This window comes from Budorcas taxicolor, chromosome 22, assembly GCF_023091745.1.
Source record: "Budorcas taxicolor isolate Tak-1 chromosome 22, Takin1.1, whole genome shotgun sequence".
Classification (NCBI taxonomy): Eukaryota; Metazoa; Chordata; class Mammalia; order Artiodactyla; family Bovidae; genus Budorcas; species Budorcas taxicolor.
In genome coordinates this window covers 44,173,619-44,192,861 of record NC_068931.1, presented here as the reverse complement: position 1 = coordinate 44,192,861, position 19,243 = coordinate 44,173,619, and the positions used below count along the sequence as shown (strand labels likewise).

The 19,243-nt window shown below is 47.2% G+C and overlaps 1 protein-coding gene across 1 annotated transcript; it reads right to left on the bottom strand.

Annotated features, from left to right (window-relative positions):
- Positions 1-2,494: 2,494 nt before the first annotated feature.
- MC5R (melanocortin 5 receptor) lies at positions 2,495-14,985 on the bottom strand. Its single transcript, XM_052660549.1, has 2 exons — positions 14,922-14,985; positions 2,495-3,497 (listed from the first exon to the last, which is right to left on the bottom strand). The coding sequence occupies exons 1-2, from the start codon at positions 14,936-14,938 to the stop codon at positions 2,495-2,497; spliced, it is 1,020 nt and encodes a 339-aa protein (XP_052516509.1). The 5' UTR covers positions 14,939-14,985.
- Between the last annotated feature and the right edge of the window lie 4,258 nt (positions 14,986-19,243).

The window sequence follows — 19,243 nt, the reverse complement described above, 5'->3', positions numbered from 1 at the left end:
TCTGGACAGGATATAATGTCACGTGTACAATTTTATTACCAGGAGTTAAATCATTTTGAACTGATAAATGACCATCCTATAGGCGATAAATACCATCAGGAAAACACCATCACACCTCACCAGTGAACATCCCTCCTCATTTTGCAGCAGCTGCTGACAGATAGATGACCCAAGACCCTCTGATTATCAGAGGTCAGAATGGCCAGTTAAAACAGGTGGTCTGGTCCTTCCGTTTTATTAACCTTTTTTTGAACACATGTTTTTACGTCAAATAAAGTTGCTACAAAAGCAGAAATAGTTAATATACAATAGCGTACAACAGTTCTGTGGATATTTTCTGGTCTGGGGGCTGTGGGCTGGGATTCCAGGCTCATTTACAGATATTTACTGAGTCTCTGCATTCCGGTTACTTCTTCCAAGTGAAGATTCGTCAGAACACTTGGCTATTTCTGCACTACTTATACAGAGATTACAAGACCTTTGAGCATTTCCTCAAGGATGTTTGTAGAGAAGGTCAGACCTTGTCTGCAGCCAGTATCCACCTAGAACAGTGAGTCAGCCTGATGAGAGTGAGTCCCCAGCAGAGCCACAGGGCAAACCACGAGGGCTGAAGTGTGATCTGCCTATAGGATCGTGGCCCTGGTGACCTCAGTTAGCACTCTGAGAGTGCTGGCGGGCAGCAGACTAAGTACACACGTGGTTAGCAAAAACGACAAACAACAGCCGAGCACCAGAAACTGCTGTGGCAACAGGGCCCCCGAGGCGAGTCGGGCAGCGAGAAGCCCGTGTTCCTGGAGCCGGGGATCCTGACACGACCCACATAACTTGCACTGGTGGTTCCCAGAACAGTCATATGGAGCTCACTCATGCCCGTGGGTATACATGGGAATGTCAGCTAAAAGGACAGGATGCATTTGAAGGGTTAGTTGCCTCCTTAAACCTCAACTGTCAACAACCTGCTAATTTGCCCTTTCTAGAAGATTCATATGTTTTATGCACTTTCCTACTTGAGCTGGCACCATTTTTCTCAGGACTCTGAGCTGCTGAGTGGGGGTCGTGTCTATAGGTTGTGCTTGTGCATGGCGCCCAGGGAGGTCTTCTGGTCAATAGACCCTCACGCTCACCACTCTGTGACCCTAGTGGGCCACTGCTTGTTTACATATATTCCTTCGCTGGGGACAGTCTAGACATGAATATCCACAACAAAAGAGAAGCTATTAACATCAAAGACAAGAGAATGGAATTCAGAGCCATAAGAACCAAGCCCTTCAGATGAGAGCCCTGGGACACAGAGGTTGGAGCCATGCCCAAGGCCCACACCTGCTCTGTGGCCAGGCAGGCCTCCTGGCTTCCAGACCACTGCTTTGACAGCCCTCTGCATCCTCTCCTTGCACCACCCATCTGCAACCTTCCTTTAAAATAAACAGACAATCTCTAGGGTGCTTTCCAAGTTTCAAGTGTTCTCACGCTTTCTCATGCTTGCCCTGTGGGGTCAGCACAGATGCAACCTGAATTGATATGATTAGGGGCAGAGTTAGGACTGAACTCCACTTTCCTAGTCCATTCTGCACTGGAAAAGATTTGACTTAGCGGGGCTAGCGCTGGGCACCTGGACTTCTGGAGTCAGACTGCAAACTGCAGATGGTACAGGGACGGGGCTTCAGACTCCAAGACAGATCCCGTCAGAGAAGATCAAAGAGCTTGCCTGCGGGGTGTGTTCATGGCAGGTACCTCGGGGCCTCCCATGCCCCCAAAACACTCACTTGGAAATTCCGGACCGAGACAGAATAAGACAGTAAGAAAGAGTCACAAAGATGTTCATGCCATGTAAGGGAAAGTTTGTGGCAAGAGGTTTTCTGTCTAGATTAGTGCAAAAACATGACTGACAGAAATATAATTAAAGAAATGTCATCCCTGTACAATCATGGACACAAGCCATGAAACCAGGAGTTCAGGAAAGGAGAGCTGTGGAAAATTCCCACAGTAAATAGACAGAAATTTTCAAATGGAAACAATCTAATTGCTCTACTCTGCCCCGAAAAGCACGCCGAACTCCCAGGGGCAACACAGAAAGTTAGGGAACTGCTTCTGGGACAGAAAGTGATCATGCACTGTAGTGTGTTCACAGCTTTTCTCCCAGGTCCAGCCACGCTCATCATGCTTAGACTTGCTCATGGAGTGTCACCTCCCCTGAGCACACACTCAGAAGATGCAGGGTGCCGGGGACCCCAGAAGTGGGTGGGAACAGCAGAAAGTGCAGGAGGAAAGCAGGCTGTAAGAAACTGTCACGGGCGTTCTCAAGGCAGAGAAGTGGCACGTGCACCTTTGACCCAATGACTGCCGATCAGGGAAAAGCTGCCTCTTAGACACAGATTCAAGGTGGAGAAAAGATGAAGGGAATGTATGGTGTAATTTCCAGTTCTGACTCCTCCTAACCCACCTTGGCATAAGGGCGATGAAAGAGAGAAGAGCTGCAGAGAGAAGGACTTTTAGTTTAGTACCTGCTCGGGAACCTACAGGGTGTTCTGAAGCCCTGAAAACAAATAATCTCCTTAAAGGTCTTCCGCATCTCTTGGCTGCGGAAGGCGTATATCAGAGGGTCAATCACAGAGTTACACATGATGAGGATGAGGTACATGTTGAAGTGAGACATGAAGCAAGAGCAGTAGAGGTTCTGAGGACACGAAATCATCAGGATGAGGTGGAGGAAGAAGGGGGCCCAGCAGATGATGAAGACGCCCAGCAGCATGGCCAGGGTGATGGCGCCCTTCATGCCAGTCCTCTGCCGCACAGAGCTGTGCCCAGGCAGGGCGGCAATGCGCCGGACATGGGTTCGAGCCAGAAGGAACATGTGGGTGTACAGAGACGCCATGAGGAGCAGCATGGTGAGGAACATGGCGATGAGGCAGACGACCACGTATGTGGACTCGTAGTACACGATGAAGACCGTGCCAGAGCTGGTGCAGAAGGCCCAGATGCCGGCGATGATGGCCCCCGAGCGCCGCCCCGTCATGATACGCTGGTAGCGCAGGGCGCAGAAGATGGTGACATAGCGGTCCACAGCGATGGCCAGCAGGCTGCACATGGAGGCCACCACGGAGATGCAGATCATGGAGTCGAACACGTTGTCCAGGTGCCGCACGGAGGCATCGGCCATCACCAGGTGCTTGTTGGTGAGCAGGTAGATGGTGATGGTCTCCCAGAAGTTGGACAAGCTCACCAACATGTCGGCCACCGCCAAACTGCCCACAAAGAAGTACATGGGGATGTGCAGGTTCCGATTCCTCACAATGGCCCCGATGACCAGGATGTTCTCCAGCAGGCTGATGAGGCCCAGGGCCAGGAACACCTCCACCGCGATGCCCATGTCCTCACATGGTGAGGACGCGTTCCTCACACTCAGTCCTGAGAGGTTGCCTTCTGTGGCGTTCAGCCCAAGATCCAAGAAGTGCAGGTGGAATGAGGAGTTCATCGCTCCTCTTCTGAGCAGCAGATCACTGTAAAACAGGTTTTAATTCGTGATCCAGAGGGCTTAACAGTCTACAGAAGTACATGCATGTGGAGAGCAACCACACCATAAGCAACGTGCCCTGTGTGCCTGGGTCCTTGATCCTGGATCCTGGAATAGAGTCCCTCTAATGTGAAGCCCCCTCTGCCCTTCTCCCCTCCTTCCACAGACCTCCTAGCAGAGTCATCAAACACCTCAGCATGCACAAGACACTTTCAGTCTTGTTCTTGTCATCTTGGTGCCCGTGCTTACTCTCAGAAGTGCCACAGCTCACAACCTGCAGAACCTCTCCAGTCTCCTGGTGCCACACACATGGTGACTGCCCCACGTTTCCTGAGTGGCCTCTGAATCCAGAAGGACCTGCAGGTCTCAAGAGAGGCAGACAGGTACCTCCTGTTCATCCTGAAGCCCCAAGGATTCATCCCTACAGTTGTCACTAAGATCGTAACCAAGGTGATCAACTAACTTGAGCATAATCACAAATAGAAGTTACTGTCTTCAATTCATAAGTTTAGGTTTCATATACACACTAAAACTGAAGCCCCGAATTAAAATTTCCCTAATTTCTGTGTTTGAAATTCCATGGAGTCAGATTAACAGACAGTTGTATAAGTTCTGCAGAAACGAAGTACAGAGAAATGAGGCATTTAGATTTACCAAGAACTAGAGCAAGATTGGAGAAGGCAATGGCGACCTACTCCAGTATTCTTGCCTGGAAAATCCCATGGGTGGAGGAGCCTGATAGGCTGCAGTCCCTGGGGTCACTAAGAGTCGAACACCTGAGTGACTTCACCATCACTTTTCACTTTCATGCATTGGAGAAGGAAATGGCAACCCACTCCAGTGTTCTTGCCTGGAGAATCCCAGGGACGGAGGAGCCTGGTGGGCTGCTGTCTATGGGGTCGCACAGAGTCGGACACCACTGAAGCAATGCAGCAGCAGCAGCAGCAGAGCAAGATACTTTCCTCCTCTGTTGCCCGATTCCTCTCCTGCAATTTATATTCAAAACTCTCTTTGCCCTCAAACTCAGAGCATATCTAGGAGAGAGTCACAATTTCTGTCATCACCTCCATCGTCAAGAGTCACTGTGTATTATTTGCCTAGTTCGGTTTCAGGAATAACGGCCACCACATTGACATTTGAGTCCCCAGCCAGCTCTTCACATGCAGGTCAGGCATGGTTTGCATCCATTCAAGCCAACTTGAAGCAAATAGAAAGCGTGGCTATTTACCCGTCTCCCCTGTCTCCTTGGCGCGGCTCCTCTTGCACAGCAGCCGTGAGGCTGCGCTCGGGACCGGGACCGGGGCTCAGCCTGGGCACCGAGGGGAAGTGCCATCCCCGCAGGATGAGGACTGGGTGGCAGAGGCGCTGCAGCCTCCCTGCGGCTCATCCTTTATGCAGCTTCGCAGGACCGCCTCCTGCCCGCCGCCGCCCCTTCTGTCCCTGCTCTCCAGTCACGGCCTGAGGTACCACCTAGTGGTCAGAGCAGGGCCCGTCCTCTCCTGGCCAACACCTGCACCTTCTGTTTGTGGAAAATCCTTCCCCCAAAGTGTGTTCAAATGTGTTCTCCAGCAGGTTGTTCTTTTTGACTCTGCTTCTTGTTTCTTCCTCTTTGAACTATGGAAATACTATGGGATCCTGTGACAGCCCAGGACACCAGTCACTGGTCCCCTGATGGCTGTTCTCTGGAACTGACCATGGTGACCCTCAGCTGTGAGCCTGATCCACCCCTTGTGGGACCAAGATTAGCCCTTCTGCAAGGACTCTGCCAGGTCAGGTCCAAGACAACAAATGTAATTTTGTTGTTGTTCAGTCACCAAGTTGTGTCTGACTCTTCACGACCCCATGGACTGCAGCACACCAGGCTTCCCTGTTCCTCACCATATCCTGAAGTTTGCCCAAGTTCATGTCCGTTGCATTGGTGACACCATCCAACCATCTCATCCTCTTTGTTACTCAAGTAAAAAGGGAAAAGAGACTTTCCTTTGGCCAAACATCCTGGACTTGGGCAAGAACTTCTGGATCTCCTGTTTCTCTGGGACTTAGAACGCTGACCTGCAGTCCTGCTGGACCAGGCCTGGTAGAAATACCCAGGGCTGCTTTGCTGTCAAAGATGTGACCAGATGGCCTTTCCAACCGAGTCGTTGGAGCCAACACACTGGTGTCCTGGGGCTGTGCCAAGGGTTGCAGGATGGAATGGTAAGAATGGTGCTGTGTACACACAAAGGGACAGTTAACAGAAAATGGATGATTCAAGCCTCCCTTACTTTTTTCTCATGTTCCATCAGCTTGGGCTCTACAGAAGATTCTGGCTTCCCAGTAAAGTGGTAAAAGTGGAGACTTCTGTTAAAGATCATTAACCATCCAGATGACACAGCACAGCTGCCATAGGTGCAGCCCTCCCAGCTTGCATGCTGGTGACTTTGTGTGTGCTGTACATGAATTGGCTTCCCCCATGTCTCAGTGGGTAAAGAATCTGCCTGCAATGCCAGAGACACAGGAGATGTGGGTTTGATCCCTGGGATGGGAAGATGCCCTGGAGAAGGAAATGGCAACCACTTCAGTATTCTTGCCTGGAAAATCCCATGGACTGTAGCCTGCCAGGCTCCTCTGTCCATGGGTGACAATGGGTCAGACACGACTGAGCAAATAATACATATACATGAATTACCTTCATCATAACAGGAGCCTTAGAAAGTGGGTCCGCCCATCACCCCATTTCACAAAGCAGCAAACCCAAGGTCCCAGCACTGGAAAGGAGCACAGTTGGGCTCAGATTGACTGGGCATGAAAATGCCACCAGAGGGGCCCTTGTAGTCATGGGGGCTCACTCTGCACCAGCCCCGGTGGTCACTGGTTTCCTACTGTTTTAGTGCTGCTAAATTTGGTGTGCAGTGCTCTTGTTTTGTTCTGTCTTTATCAGGTTTCAGTATTCAGGTTACCCTGGCTTGGTTAAGTAAACTGGGGACAGATTTCAATTATTTCCTATCTGAGCCAGTTTGAATGAGGTGGGATTTATCATTTTATTGCAGGAGAGAGATCCCATCAATGCCAACAGGGCTGAGAGAATGTAGACTAAGCTCCTGCCTCCTGGCTCCTCCCTCATAACAGCATATACACCACACACAGGGCACCCCGAGAGCACCAACTACACCTGGGGGGCCCCTCCTCTGTGAAGGATCCTGTGTTCTTCTGTTTTGTTGCCCAAGCAGGGACGATGCAACAACTGTCAATACAAAGGCACAGGGGAGACGCTTCAGTGGTCCATGAGTCCCAAGGGTGGGACCTGCTGGATGCCCTGCAGCACAGCTGGTTCCCAGATGCCGACTCAGGGGGTTTACTCCACAGGGTCCATCAGGAAGCACCTGCGCTCAGAACCTGGGGGAATGGGAGGGGAGCGGTAGGGCAGCTGGGCAATAGAGCAGGCCCACAGCTCAGTCAACCCTACTCAGAGCTCTGAGACGTGAGTGAGACAGCCTCTCTGCTCTGCCTGGAGGGGTCACCAGAAGCCTTCCCCCGCCCTGGGGAGGTGTGAGGTCTGGCAGGCACAATGGAGGGAATGACACAGCACAGGCTGTTGACCACCCCTGCAGCTGGGCAGCACGGCCTCCCTTGAAGGAATCTGGGCAGCACGCGTCCATGTTCATGGCTCACAGCATCAGTCTTTGCTTCCCCAGCTTTACTGAACTATTACTGTCACATGACTTATGTAAACTTAAAACATACAAGGTAATGATTTGATACATGTAGATATTGCAAAATGATGACCATAGTAAAGTATTAACACATCTATCAAGTCATTTCAATGGCACCCCTCTCCAGTACTCTTGCCTGGAAAATCCCATGGACGGAGCAGCCTGGTGGGCTGCAGTCCATGGGGTTGCTAAGTCGGACTGAGCAACTTCACTTTCATTTTTCACTGGAGAAGGTAATGGCAACCCACTCTAGTGTTCTTGCCTGGAGAATCTTAGGGACGGGGGAGCCTGGTGGGCTGCCGTCTATGGGGTCGCACAGAGTGGGACATGACTGAAGTGACTTAGCAGCAAGTCATTTAATTACCTTTTGATAACACTGAAGATCTTACTCTCTTGACAACTTTCAAGTATACAGTACAGTGTTGTTAACGACAGTCACCAGAATTTATTCTTCTTACATCTAGAGGTTTGTACTCTGACCAGCATTCCTGTTTCCCCCACCCCCTTCCCCTGGAACCCACCAACTGATGCTACTATGACTTTGGCTTTGTTAGCTTCCCCTTATCAGTGAGATCATATAGCGTTTTTCTTTCTCTGACTTATTTTACTTAGTATAATACCCTCCAAGTCCATCCATGTTGTCACAAAAGGCAAAATCTCATTATTAAGGCTGAATATTATTCCACTGTGTGAGGAATATTTTTCTTTCTCCATTTATCTGTCGATGAACACAGGTTGTTTCCATGTTTTTGCTATTGTGGGTGATGCTGCACTGAACATGGGGGTGCAGATGTCTCTACGTGACACTGATTTCATCTCTTTTGGATAAATATCCAGGAGCTGTTGTTCAATTGCTAAGTCGTGTCTGATTCTTTATGATTGCATGGACTGCAGCATGTCAGGCTTCCTGTTCTTCACTGTCTCCCAGAGTTTGCTCAGATTCCTGTCCATCCATCCATGATGCCATCCAACCATCTCATCCTCTGTTTCCCCCTTCTCCTCATGCCTTCAATCTTTCCCAGCATGACGGTCTTTTCCAATGAATTGGCTCTTGGCATCAGGTGGCCAAAGTATTGGAGCTTCAGCTTCAGCAACAGTCCTTCCAGTGAATATTCAGGGTTGATTTCCTTTAGGATTGACTGATTTGATATCCTTGCAGTCCAAGGGACTCTCAGGAGGCTTCTCCAGCACCATAGTTCGAAAGCTGGATCATATGGTAGTTCTATTTTTCAATATTTTGAGGAATCTCCATTGTTTTCCCCAGTGGCTACATCAATTTATATTCCCACCAAGCGTGAACAAAGGGTTCCTTAACTCCACACTCTTGCCAGCATTTATCTCCTGTCTTTTTGATGACAGTCATCCTAACAGGTGTGAAGGGATAGCTCATTGTGGGTTTGATTTTCAGCAAACTCTTCTACATGCCATCTCTGTGCTGAGGCTCCCTAGACACCATTGTGGGTCCAACCACAGAGGCAAAGCTTACCTGGGTGAGACACAGGAGAGAGCATCATGTATTCACAGAAGCTGGGTTACAGATTTCTTTTTAAGTCCAAGGTGTGTAAAACATTTTCATATATCAACTCACCTGATTCTCCCAGAAGCCCTGGGAAACAGTCTCTGTGTCACCCTCTCTGCAGATGTGGACTCAGAGGCTCTGAGAAGCTGAGTGGATTTTCTGGGACTGCTGGGCTGAGAAGTGATGCCACCAGCTGTTGAGCCCAGATCTTCTTGCTCCAAAGTCCAGGTTTATAAATACACACAAAGCCCTCTACACTAGGTATGAGCACTAGACAGTGGAGTCCTAGTAAAGTAAGTGAAAAAGTAAAGTAAAAAGTCACTCAGTCATGTCCGACTCTTTGCAACCCCGTGGACTGTAGCCTACCAGGCTCCTCCGTCCATGGGATTCTCCAAGCAAGGATACTGGAGTGGGTTGCCATTTCCTTCTCCTAAGGAAGCAAGCACCAAATCACCTGTGAACATTTGTTGAGAGCCTACAATGCCTGTGACTGGTTCACAGGTCTAGAATCTCAGCAAATCCTCCAGCAACATATGAAATCAAAATCTTTAGCACTGCCTTCCATACAAGAAAACCTAGGCTCAAAGGAGACTGTGACATAGCTATTGATGAAAGCAGGACCCAAATCCAGGCTTTTCACCACATCTATGCATCATACAGAGTCTGGTGTCTTCTTCTGACTCAGTCACATGCCATAGGCAGAAACTCGGGTGCAACAGGACTGCAGAGGCCATGGGAGAGGAGCAGGGAGAACGCGAAGCCAAGGGGTGGAGTAGGGCACTGAGGGAGGGGGCGGGGCGAGCTGCTACTTGAGGGGTGATCTGCAGCCCCAGGGCCAGCATACGGGAGGGAGGGCCGGTCACAACATGCCCTGTGGTTGGCTGGAAGGTTTGGGCCTCATTCTAAGAGCAGAGGGAAGGTCTGCAGGGTTTCAAGCAGCCGCAGTGAAGAGAGAAACAGGATCAGGAGGGGAGAGAGCTGTGAGTCGACAGCAGCGCCTCATGGTGAGACGTTTAGATCCCTGGGCGGAATTTATCACCCAGGATCCTGCGATCTGGTTGATTCATGCTCAGACCACACTCCCCTGAATATCTAACCTGAAAACTAAGGCAGCCCTGAGCCAGCAGCTTACAGAGCACGGACACTTAAAATGCCACACCCACCCATGTGTCCACAGGCAAGAAAGGGACAGCTTGGGGTTCACGGGTTCAACGTGGGGCTGGGTGGGAGGGGGTGGGATTTTATTTGTCATGTCAGGTTTGTCTGGGCTGCCAGGACAGGGTCTGTGGGTTTTCACATTCAGTGTGTGAGTCAAGGTTCTATTAGTTCTTGGGAAGCTTATTTTTCAAATCCTGTGCACTTTTCCTTTGAAAAGGACTCAGTAATCATCCTTTGATTCAGTATAAAGCTAAGAATCTTGGCAGAAATCTGAATTAGACAGTCCTTTCCTTCTAGAAGTGTATAAAGCCTAATAAGCAGGTTGAACTCACTGTGTTCCTGTCAGAGGGCATTAGTTACATCTCTCCGAGATTCTCGGCCTGGCACTTGGATGATTGTTGGGACATTAGCCACAAGCTCTAGGAGGGCGTTTCAGCAGGTTTTAAATCTTGCCTTCCTGTTCATGTAATTGCCTCACCAGCTTTGTTCAGGAAGGGCTTCTTCACTGCCTGCTACTTCAGGCTTCACAATAGGACTGCTGTTTCATAGCATGAAATTTGGGGTTCCCTCTACCCCAAACTCCTCCCTTATCTCCTCCTGTAGCCACTGAACTCCTATCCACCCTTTCAGATCCAGGCCAGCACCTCTTACTGGGAACCTTTGGGACCAGGTGCTGTGCCCTCTGACCTGTGTGACATCTGTCTGACACCTTCCTGGTTCACTGTGAACTGCCTGGCACAGGTCTCCCCTCTAGGTCGTGAGTACTTCAGAATCCTGCTCAACCACTAATAAGAAATGAATTCTTTAAATGTTTCATAGTAATCTCTGGCATTATGTAAGTTCCTTCTCAGAAAAGTCATTTCAGAAAATGAGGTCTGACATCAGCTGCCAAATAACAGAAGTAAAATCCTCCTGTTTATAATCTGGATGCTGAAGACAAAATGCTGACATTTCTTCCTTATCCCCTTTCTAAACCCAAAGAAATTTCGTTTAGGATGTAGGGAGGGAAATGAAAAAATTTTATATATAAAGAAACAGTCCTTAGAAATAGGGTATGATGAGGTCACAAGGTAGGGAGTCTAGTCAGGTGGAGAAGAGGAACTGAAGACTTATTATTCAAGGAACTTGGGATCTACGACAGCATTTCTAAAGAGCAATCTACAAACCATCAGCATCAGATTTACCGTGGAGCTTCTTATGGACAGGTTGCAGGCACCTGAATCGGAACTTCTGGGAGGATTTTGTGGTTTTAATTAGCTTCTAGCCTTAGGCTCAGGAGAAGGCAATGGCACCCCATTCCAGTGCTCTTGCCTGGAAAATCCCATGGACAGAGGAACCTGGTGGGCTGCAGTCCATGCGGTCGCGAAGAGCGGACACCACTGAGCGACTTCACTTTCACTTTTCACTTACAAGCATTGAAGGAAATGGCAACCCACTTCAGTGTTCTTGCCTGGAGAATCCCAGGGACGGGGGAGCCTGGTGGGCTGCCATCTATGGGGTCACAGTTGGACACGACTAAAGCAACTTAGCAGCAGCAGCAGCAGCAGTAGCCTTCAGTTCAGTCATTGGGTTGTGGCCGACTCTTTGCGACCTCATGAATCGCAGCACGCCAGGCCTCCCTGTCCATCACCAACTCCCAGAGTTCACTCAAACTCACATCCATCAAGTCGGTGATGCCATCCAGCCATCTCATCCTCTGTCGTCCCCTTTTCCTCCTGACCCCAAGCGCTCCCAACATCAGAGTCTTTTCCAGTGAGTCAACTCTTCACATGAGGTGGCCAAAGTACCAGAGTTTCAGCTTTAGCATCATTCCTTCCAAAGAACACCCAGGGTTGATCTCCTTTAGAATGGACTGGTTGGATCTCCTTGCAGTCCAAGGGAGTCTCAAGAGTCTTCTCCAACACCACAGTTCAAAAGCATCAGTTCTTCGGCGCTCAGCTTTCTTCACAGTCCAACTCTCACATCCATACATGACCACTGGAAAAACCATAGCCTTGACGAGATGGACCTTTGATGGCAAAGTAATGTCTCTACTTTTGAATATGCTATCTAGGTTGGTCATAACTTTTCTTCCAAGGAGTAAGCGTCTTTAAATTTCATGGCTGCAATCACCATCTTCAGTGATTTTGGAGCCCCCCAAAATAAAGTCTGACACTGTTTCCACTGTTTCCCCATCTATTTCCCATGAAGTGATGGGACCAGATGCCATGATCTTCATTTTCTGAATGTTGAGTTTTAAGCCAACTTTTCCACTCTCCTTTCACTTTCATCAAGAGGCTTTTTAGTTCCTCTTCACTTTCTGCCATAAGGGTGGTGTCATCTGCATATCTGAGGTGATTGATATTTCTCCCGGCAATCTTGATTCCGGCCTGTGCTGCTTCCAGCCCAGTGTTTCTCATGATGTACTCTGCATATAAGTTAAATAAGCAGGATGACAATATCAGCTTGATGTACTCCTTTGCCTGTTTGGAACCAGTCTGGTGTTCCATGTCCAGTTCTAACTGTTGCCTCCTGACTTGCATACAGGTTTCTCAAGAGGCAGGTCAGGTGGTCTGGTATTTCCATCTCTTTCAGAATTTTCCACAGTTTATTGTGATCCAGTCAAAGGCTTTGGCATAGTCAATAAAGCAGAAATAGATGTTTTTCTGGAACTCTCTTGCTTTTTCCCATGATCCAGCAGATGTTGGCAATTTGATCTCTGGTTCCTCTGCCTTTTCTAAAACCAGCTTGAACATCTGGAAGTTCACAGTTCACATATTGCTGAAGCCTGGCTTAGAGAATTTTGAGCATTACTTTACTAGCATGTGAGATGAGTGCAATTGTGCAGTAGTTTGAGCATTCTTTGGCATTGTCTTTCTTTGGGATCGGAATGAAAACGGATCTTTTCCAGTCCTGTGGCCACTGCTGAGTTTTCCACATTTGCTGACATATTGAGTGCAGCACTTTCACAGCATCATCTTTCAGGATTTGAAATAGCTCAACTGGAATTCCATCACCTCCTTAGGCTCAGTCAAATTTGGGGATAACTGCATTGAATGCATGTTATCTGTCAGGCACATAATGTGTGTGTCCTTATGTGTAATATCTGTAAGACGGCTGTTACCCCATTTTACAGGTGAGGAAGCTGAGGTTCAGTATTATCCACTCATAGGCCAAGGTCACACAACTAGGAAGTGGTGGCACTAGAATTCTCGAAGTCTAACTCCAAAATTGCTTATGGAAGAAACTCGGTTCTAATAAAGAAAAGGTAAATGGGATGAATTGAGATCTTCCTTTTCTCCTTCAAATGTTTTGTTTATGCTATTCTTAACAATTTGTTTTCAATGGAATTCTGTGTTTCTAAGAAACAGCACCAGCGACCTCTGTGTATAAATAGCTTCTAATTCATGTGAATGGACTTTTAAATGACAGCCCTTTTCCACTGAAATGAAGTGACTGAGCCTTTAGTGGAGTAAAATGACCTTGAGAGAAACAATTAACAAGGAAGCATCTTGACATGAATTTCTATTTTCAGAAAATAGAGATGAAGTGGAAGAAAAGAAAAGCGTAATATGTAGCAAACGTTCCCTCACGTTAAAACCTCTGCATCCCCGGAGTAGAGTATCCACCTCATGGGTGATCTCTATTTCAAGATCTGCCCTTTCTCAGCAAATGGGAGTCCTGCCCACAGCCTGGTGCTGGGTTGTAGGAGGGGCACAGGGCTGAGGAAGCCCCACCACGTCCCCCAGGAGTGTGAGTCAGGCCCAGTGGGATTCTTCTGTGTTGCACACTGCAAACCCCGGGCCCCACAGGAGGCACCATTGCATGGTGGACGCTGCTGGAGTCTGGGCTGGAGGCTGAGGAGACTAGGGGTTAGGGTTAGGGCTTTCCTGGTAGCTCAGATAGTAAAGAATCTGCCTACAATGCAGATCTGGGTTTGGTCCCTGGGTCAGGAAGATTCCCTGGAGAAGAAAATGGCAACCCACTCCAGTATTCATCCCTGGAGAATCCCATGGACAGAGGAGCGGGTTGGGTACAGTTCATGGGGTCACAAAGAGTTGGTTACAACTAAAGTGACTTAGTACAAGCATGCTAGGGAAGGTGCCCTTGAGGCAACTCAGAGGCTAGCCAACTCCTCTGAGCACCAGGGTCAGCCTCCTGGAAATGTGGCACCCATGCTTAGTTGCAGCTCATGAGCTCAGAAGCTGCGGCTCATGGGCTAAGTTGCTCCGTGACATGTGGAATCTTCCTGGCCTGTGTCCCCTGCATCGGCAGGCAGATTCTTATCCACAGTGCCACCAGGAAACTCCTATCCTGTTATTAAGACCATTAAAAAGATATAAACTGATCAGTGAAACAGAAGAGAGTCCAAAAACACACACATATATGATCACCTATTACATAACAAAGGTGGAAAACTGCTGTCATAAGGATGATTTTTCTCAATCAATGATGCTAGGTCAGCCAGAAACCTGAGAGAAAATTTATACCCTAAATCCTAATTCACACTATTAGCAAAAATCAACTCAGGAAGATTTCTGATTTAAAAGTGAAAGGTAAAACAAAAAAGACTAGGTGAAAACACAGAACACCTTCATGATCTTGGAGTAGACAAAGATTTCTTAAACAAAAAATGCCAACTGTAAAGAACATCAGTAAATTGTAATCAGTAAATTAAAACTCAGAGCTTTTCACTTGGAACATACAGGCTCTGTGGTGGGGTTAGTGGCGACCTCCAGGGCTCACTTGCCAAGGGGTGTCTCCCAGGATTGCTTCTGCCAATGGCACTGTCCCTGTGTTGAGCCATTGCCGATCCACACCCCTACAATGAGACCCTCCAACACGAGCAGATCCACTCAGCTCCTGCTCCAGCTGCTCTATCAGGAGGTGGATGCGTGCGAATCACACTGATGGGCTCTCATGCACTTGGACTGCTGGTTAGTTTGGTCAGGGGGAGGCACCAGCAGAAGTATAAGCAGCATCCACGGGTGAGATCAAGGAATGTCATGGGGACTGTGAAGCTGGCCTGAGTGTCCACTCCATGCAAGCAGTGATGGTCTACCTTAATCTGTGCTGCATCTCCAGCCCCTTGCCTGTAACCTGGAGAGTGAAAGAATATACATCAAACAGACAAATGAACAATTATGAAATGGATGAATAAAATGAAATAATACATGAGCTCTGAAACTGGTGTTCAATATAAAGGCATATATCACAATTCAAAAACAGAAAAGAAGAGCTTTTTGCCAAGTATATTCTTACAATGCATTCAACAAATGACTTGTATCCAGAATATACAAAAAAGACAGTCCACCCAATAGAAAAATGGGCAAAACTTGAACAGACATTTCACAAGAGGACAAAGGTCAATAAGCATATGAAAAGTGCTCAGTCTCATTGAGTGTGTGGTGTGAGTGACAATCGCTCAGTCGTGTCCAACTCTTTGTGACTCCATGGACTGTAGCTTGCCAAGCTCCTGTGTCCATGAAGTTTTCCAGGCAAGAATATTGAAGTGGGTTGCCATTTCCTTCACCAGAGGATCTTCCCGACCCAGGAATCAAACATGGGTCTCCTGTATTGCAGGCAGATTCTTTACCATCTGAGCCACCAGGGAAGCTTATCAAAACAGACATTTTTAAGTATAAAGACAGGTCAACTTAAGAAAGTATCAGCAGATACATGCTTGACTTTATCTTATGATCTATAGACAATACATTAGAATATGTAATGAATCCATACACAATCTCATTAAGAAGCATTCAAATGAAACCTAAAGCCAGTGACATACCACTATGTGCCTGCCAGAATAAAATGAAAAAGACTGACACTACTGAGTGTTGGTGAAAAAGTGGGACAACTGGAACTTAGAAAACCCGCTGGGGCAAGTCCAATAAAGCTGAGCACAACGTCTGCACAGTGACCCCGCAATTCCACTCCGAGGCAAAGAACAGTACCCATGCACCAAAGTTCACAGACTAGAATACCTGAAGCAATACTATTAACACATTAATGACCAGAGACTTATTAGTATGTCTTCTGTTACCCAAACGTTATTGACCCAGAACTTATCAGTAAGTTTTTAAGACAGTGATACAATTAACATCACCATGCAAAGTTTCAGGGCTCAAAATTGATCAGGGGTTCATCATACAACTTATGATTGTCATTATCATTCACATTTTGCTCCATCAGTTTTTTGTTTCAACCTTGTACTAAAAATGCAAGTTTATTACCAGGAAAATTTTCAAAAATGACATGTGGTTAAATTTTCAGTGAAGAATTTCTTGGTGAATTTTATGCAGATACTTTGCTTGATTATTCAAGAGACATATATACTGTTGTCTCAGAATATAACAGTTCTTCAGAATATAGTTCTGACTTACATGATGTGATTATTATACCAACAAAAAGACAAAAAAACCTTAGTGATTGACTCTGATAAGCAAAATGGGGGAAAAAAAACCACAAACCATACTGGAGAAGGCTTTACAGGTATATCAGGCTATTGAATGCAATAACCCATAAAGTGTTAGTCAAATAACAGAATTAATTTGGGGGCAGCCACAGGCATTAGTTTCTGCAAACATTCCCCAGTCAATAATGAGTTAACAGTATTTCCAAACTGAGAATGAACCAAATATCCATTAGATAAATAACATGTGGTTTATGCAGTCATGAAAATCAACCATGTACAAATATATGCAACAGAAATCTACATACTGCTGAGCAAATAAGCCAATACAAAGGAAAACATAGTTTGATTCTATTCATAAAATGTCCCCAAACAGACAAAACTATCCCATGCTCTTGGAAGTCCAGACAGTGGTTACCCATGGGAGGCAGCAACTAAAAGGGAGAAAGAGGGACTTCTGGGGTGCTGGGAACATTGTTTGATATGGGTGCTGACTGTATGCACGTTTTCCATCTGTGGCTTGCCAGGCCAGCCTGGGAGAGTATTGCTGGGTGCCCCAAACCTGTTTAGTAGTGCAGTGAGAAGCAGGCACACATGCCTCAGGCTAAACAGGAACACACGCTAGTAAAGTAATGCTCAAAATTCTCCAAGCCAGGCTTCAGCAATACGTGAACCGTGAACTTCCAGATGTTCAAGCTGGTTTTAGAAAAGGCAGAGGAACCAGAGGTCAAATTGCCAACATCCACTGGATCATGGAAAAAGCAAGAGAGTCCCAGAAAAACATCTATTTCTGCTTTATTGACTATGTCAAACCTTTGACTGTGTGGATCACAATAAACTGTGGAAAATTCTGAAAGAGATGGGAATACCAGACCACCTGACCTGCCTCTTGAGAAACCTGTATGCAAGTCAGGAGGCAACAGTTAGAACTGGACATGTAACAACAGACTGGTTCCAAATAGGAAAAGGAGTACGTCAAGGCTGTATATTGTCATCCTGCTTATTTAACTTATATGCAGAGTACATCATGAGAAACACTGGGCTGGAAGCAGCACAGGCCGGAATCAAGATTGCCGGGAGAAATATCAATCACCTCAGATATGCAGAAGACACCACCCTTACGGCAGAAAGTGAAGAGGAACTAAGAAGCCTCTTGATGAAAGTGAAAGGAGAGTGGAAAAGGTGACTTAAAACTCAACATTCAGAAAACGAAGATCATGGCATCTGGTCCCATCACTTCATGGCAAATAGATGGGGAAACAGTGTCAGACTTTATTTTGGGGGGCTCCAAAATCACTGCAGATGGTGATTGTAGCCATGAAATTTAAAGACGCTTACTCCTTGGAAGAAAAGTTATGACCAACCTCTGCATGTTGAAAAGCAGAGACATTACTTTGCCAACAAAGGTCCGTCTAGTCAAGGTTTTTCCAGTGGTCATGTATGGATGTGAGAGTTGGACTGTGAAGAAAGCTGAGCGCTGAAGAATTGATGCTTTTGAACTGTGGTGTTGGAGAATACTCTTGAGAGTCCCTTGGACAGCAAGGAGATCCAACCAGTCCATTCTGAAGATCAGCCCTGGGATTACTTTGGAAGGAATGATGCTAAAGCTGAAACTCCGGTACTTTGGCCACCTCATGCGAAGAGTTGACTCATTGAAAACGACTCTGATGCTGGGAGCGCTTGGGGTCAGGAGGAAAAGGGGACAACAGAGGATGAGATGGCTGGATGGCATCACTGACTCAATGGACGTGAGTCTGAGTGAACTCCGGGAGTTGGTGATGGACAGGGAGGCCTGGGGTGCTACGGTTCATGGAGTCACAAAGAGTCGGACACGACTGAGCGACTGAACTAAACTGAAACGGGAACAGAGAAGGATGTGAGGTGAAGAGCTGGCTGTTACCCAACTCCAGTCCCGTGTATATCTGCTGAAATAAGTCTGTCACTAAATAAATGAGTGTAGCAGCCACTGTATCAACTACCTTCAAAGAATCAGGAATAATGTTGTCAGAGGGTGGCAAACAAAGAAGCTTCCTATCAGATGTGCAGCATTTGATGTCGACCAGGGAGGTAGTGGTATTATACACCCATGCTTCCTGTTTGACAAAAGTGACAGCAGGTGTCACAGGCATTATGGTATAACTGTGATTATAGGGCCACGTTCCCCGGGTCTGGTCTCAGGCAGAGGTAGACAACGGAAAGTCAGTCCATAAAAGTCATGCTCAGTAGCTTGAATATTTACACTGGCAGTTCTTCCCTGTACAAAGATTTGCACAGGAAGCCAAATTCTCATTAGAAGGATACTTGAAGACTTACCAAACAACACAATGACAATGAGCTAAGACAGGCTGAAATCAGTTCCCAGAAGAGCTAAAGGGACTGCAGAACTGGACAGCCAACAACGCTCCTGCGGACTCTCCTGTGCTGACCCGTATCACACCCTGCCTCCAAGCCCGTCTCATTTGTACCTCTTTGCTCTGACGCTCTAGAAACACCATTAACATGAATGTAGACAGCAATCGTATTTCTCAGAATTCCAAGTTTGGGGAGGAGTGAGTAGGAAACCCTGCACTGATAATCTACCTTTCAAGAGTCATCACAGCCTTTAACCAATTCTTCTCTCCCTGGATGCAGATTTCTCTGGGGAGTCACACTGCAGTGGAGGCCTGGTGGCCTCAGGGCACAGTTGCCACCTGGTAGGCTGCTGCAGCTGCAGGACACTCTCCTTTTGGTGCAGTGGGAAATGGCCAGTTTCTCCCCCTGAACACCGGCCATGTGGTGCCCTTGCTTTACTAGATTCCAGGCCCAGAGAATTCCATTTGATTGCTCTTAGTTACACCCAACAAGCCAGGTTCCCAGCCCATTCCTCCTAACTCCTTTCCACAGAGGCTGTATCGGATCCTAATTTCTACTTCTTTCCACAGAGGCTGTATCTGAGCCTCATTTCTACTTCCATTCTCAGAGGATAAACCTAA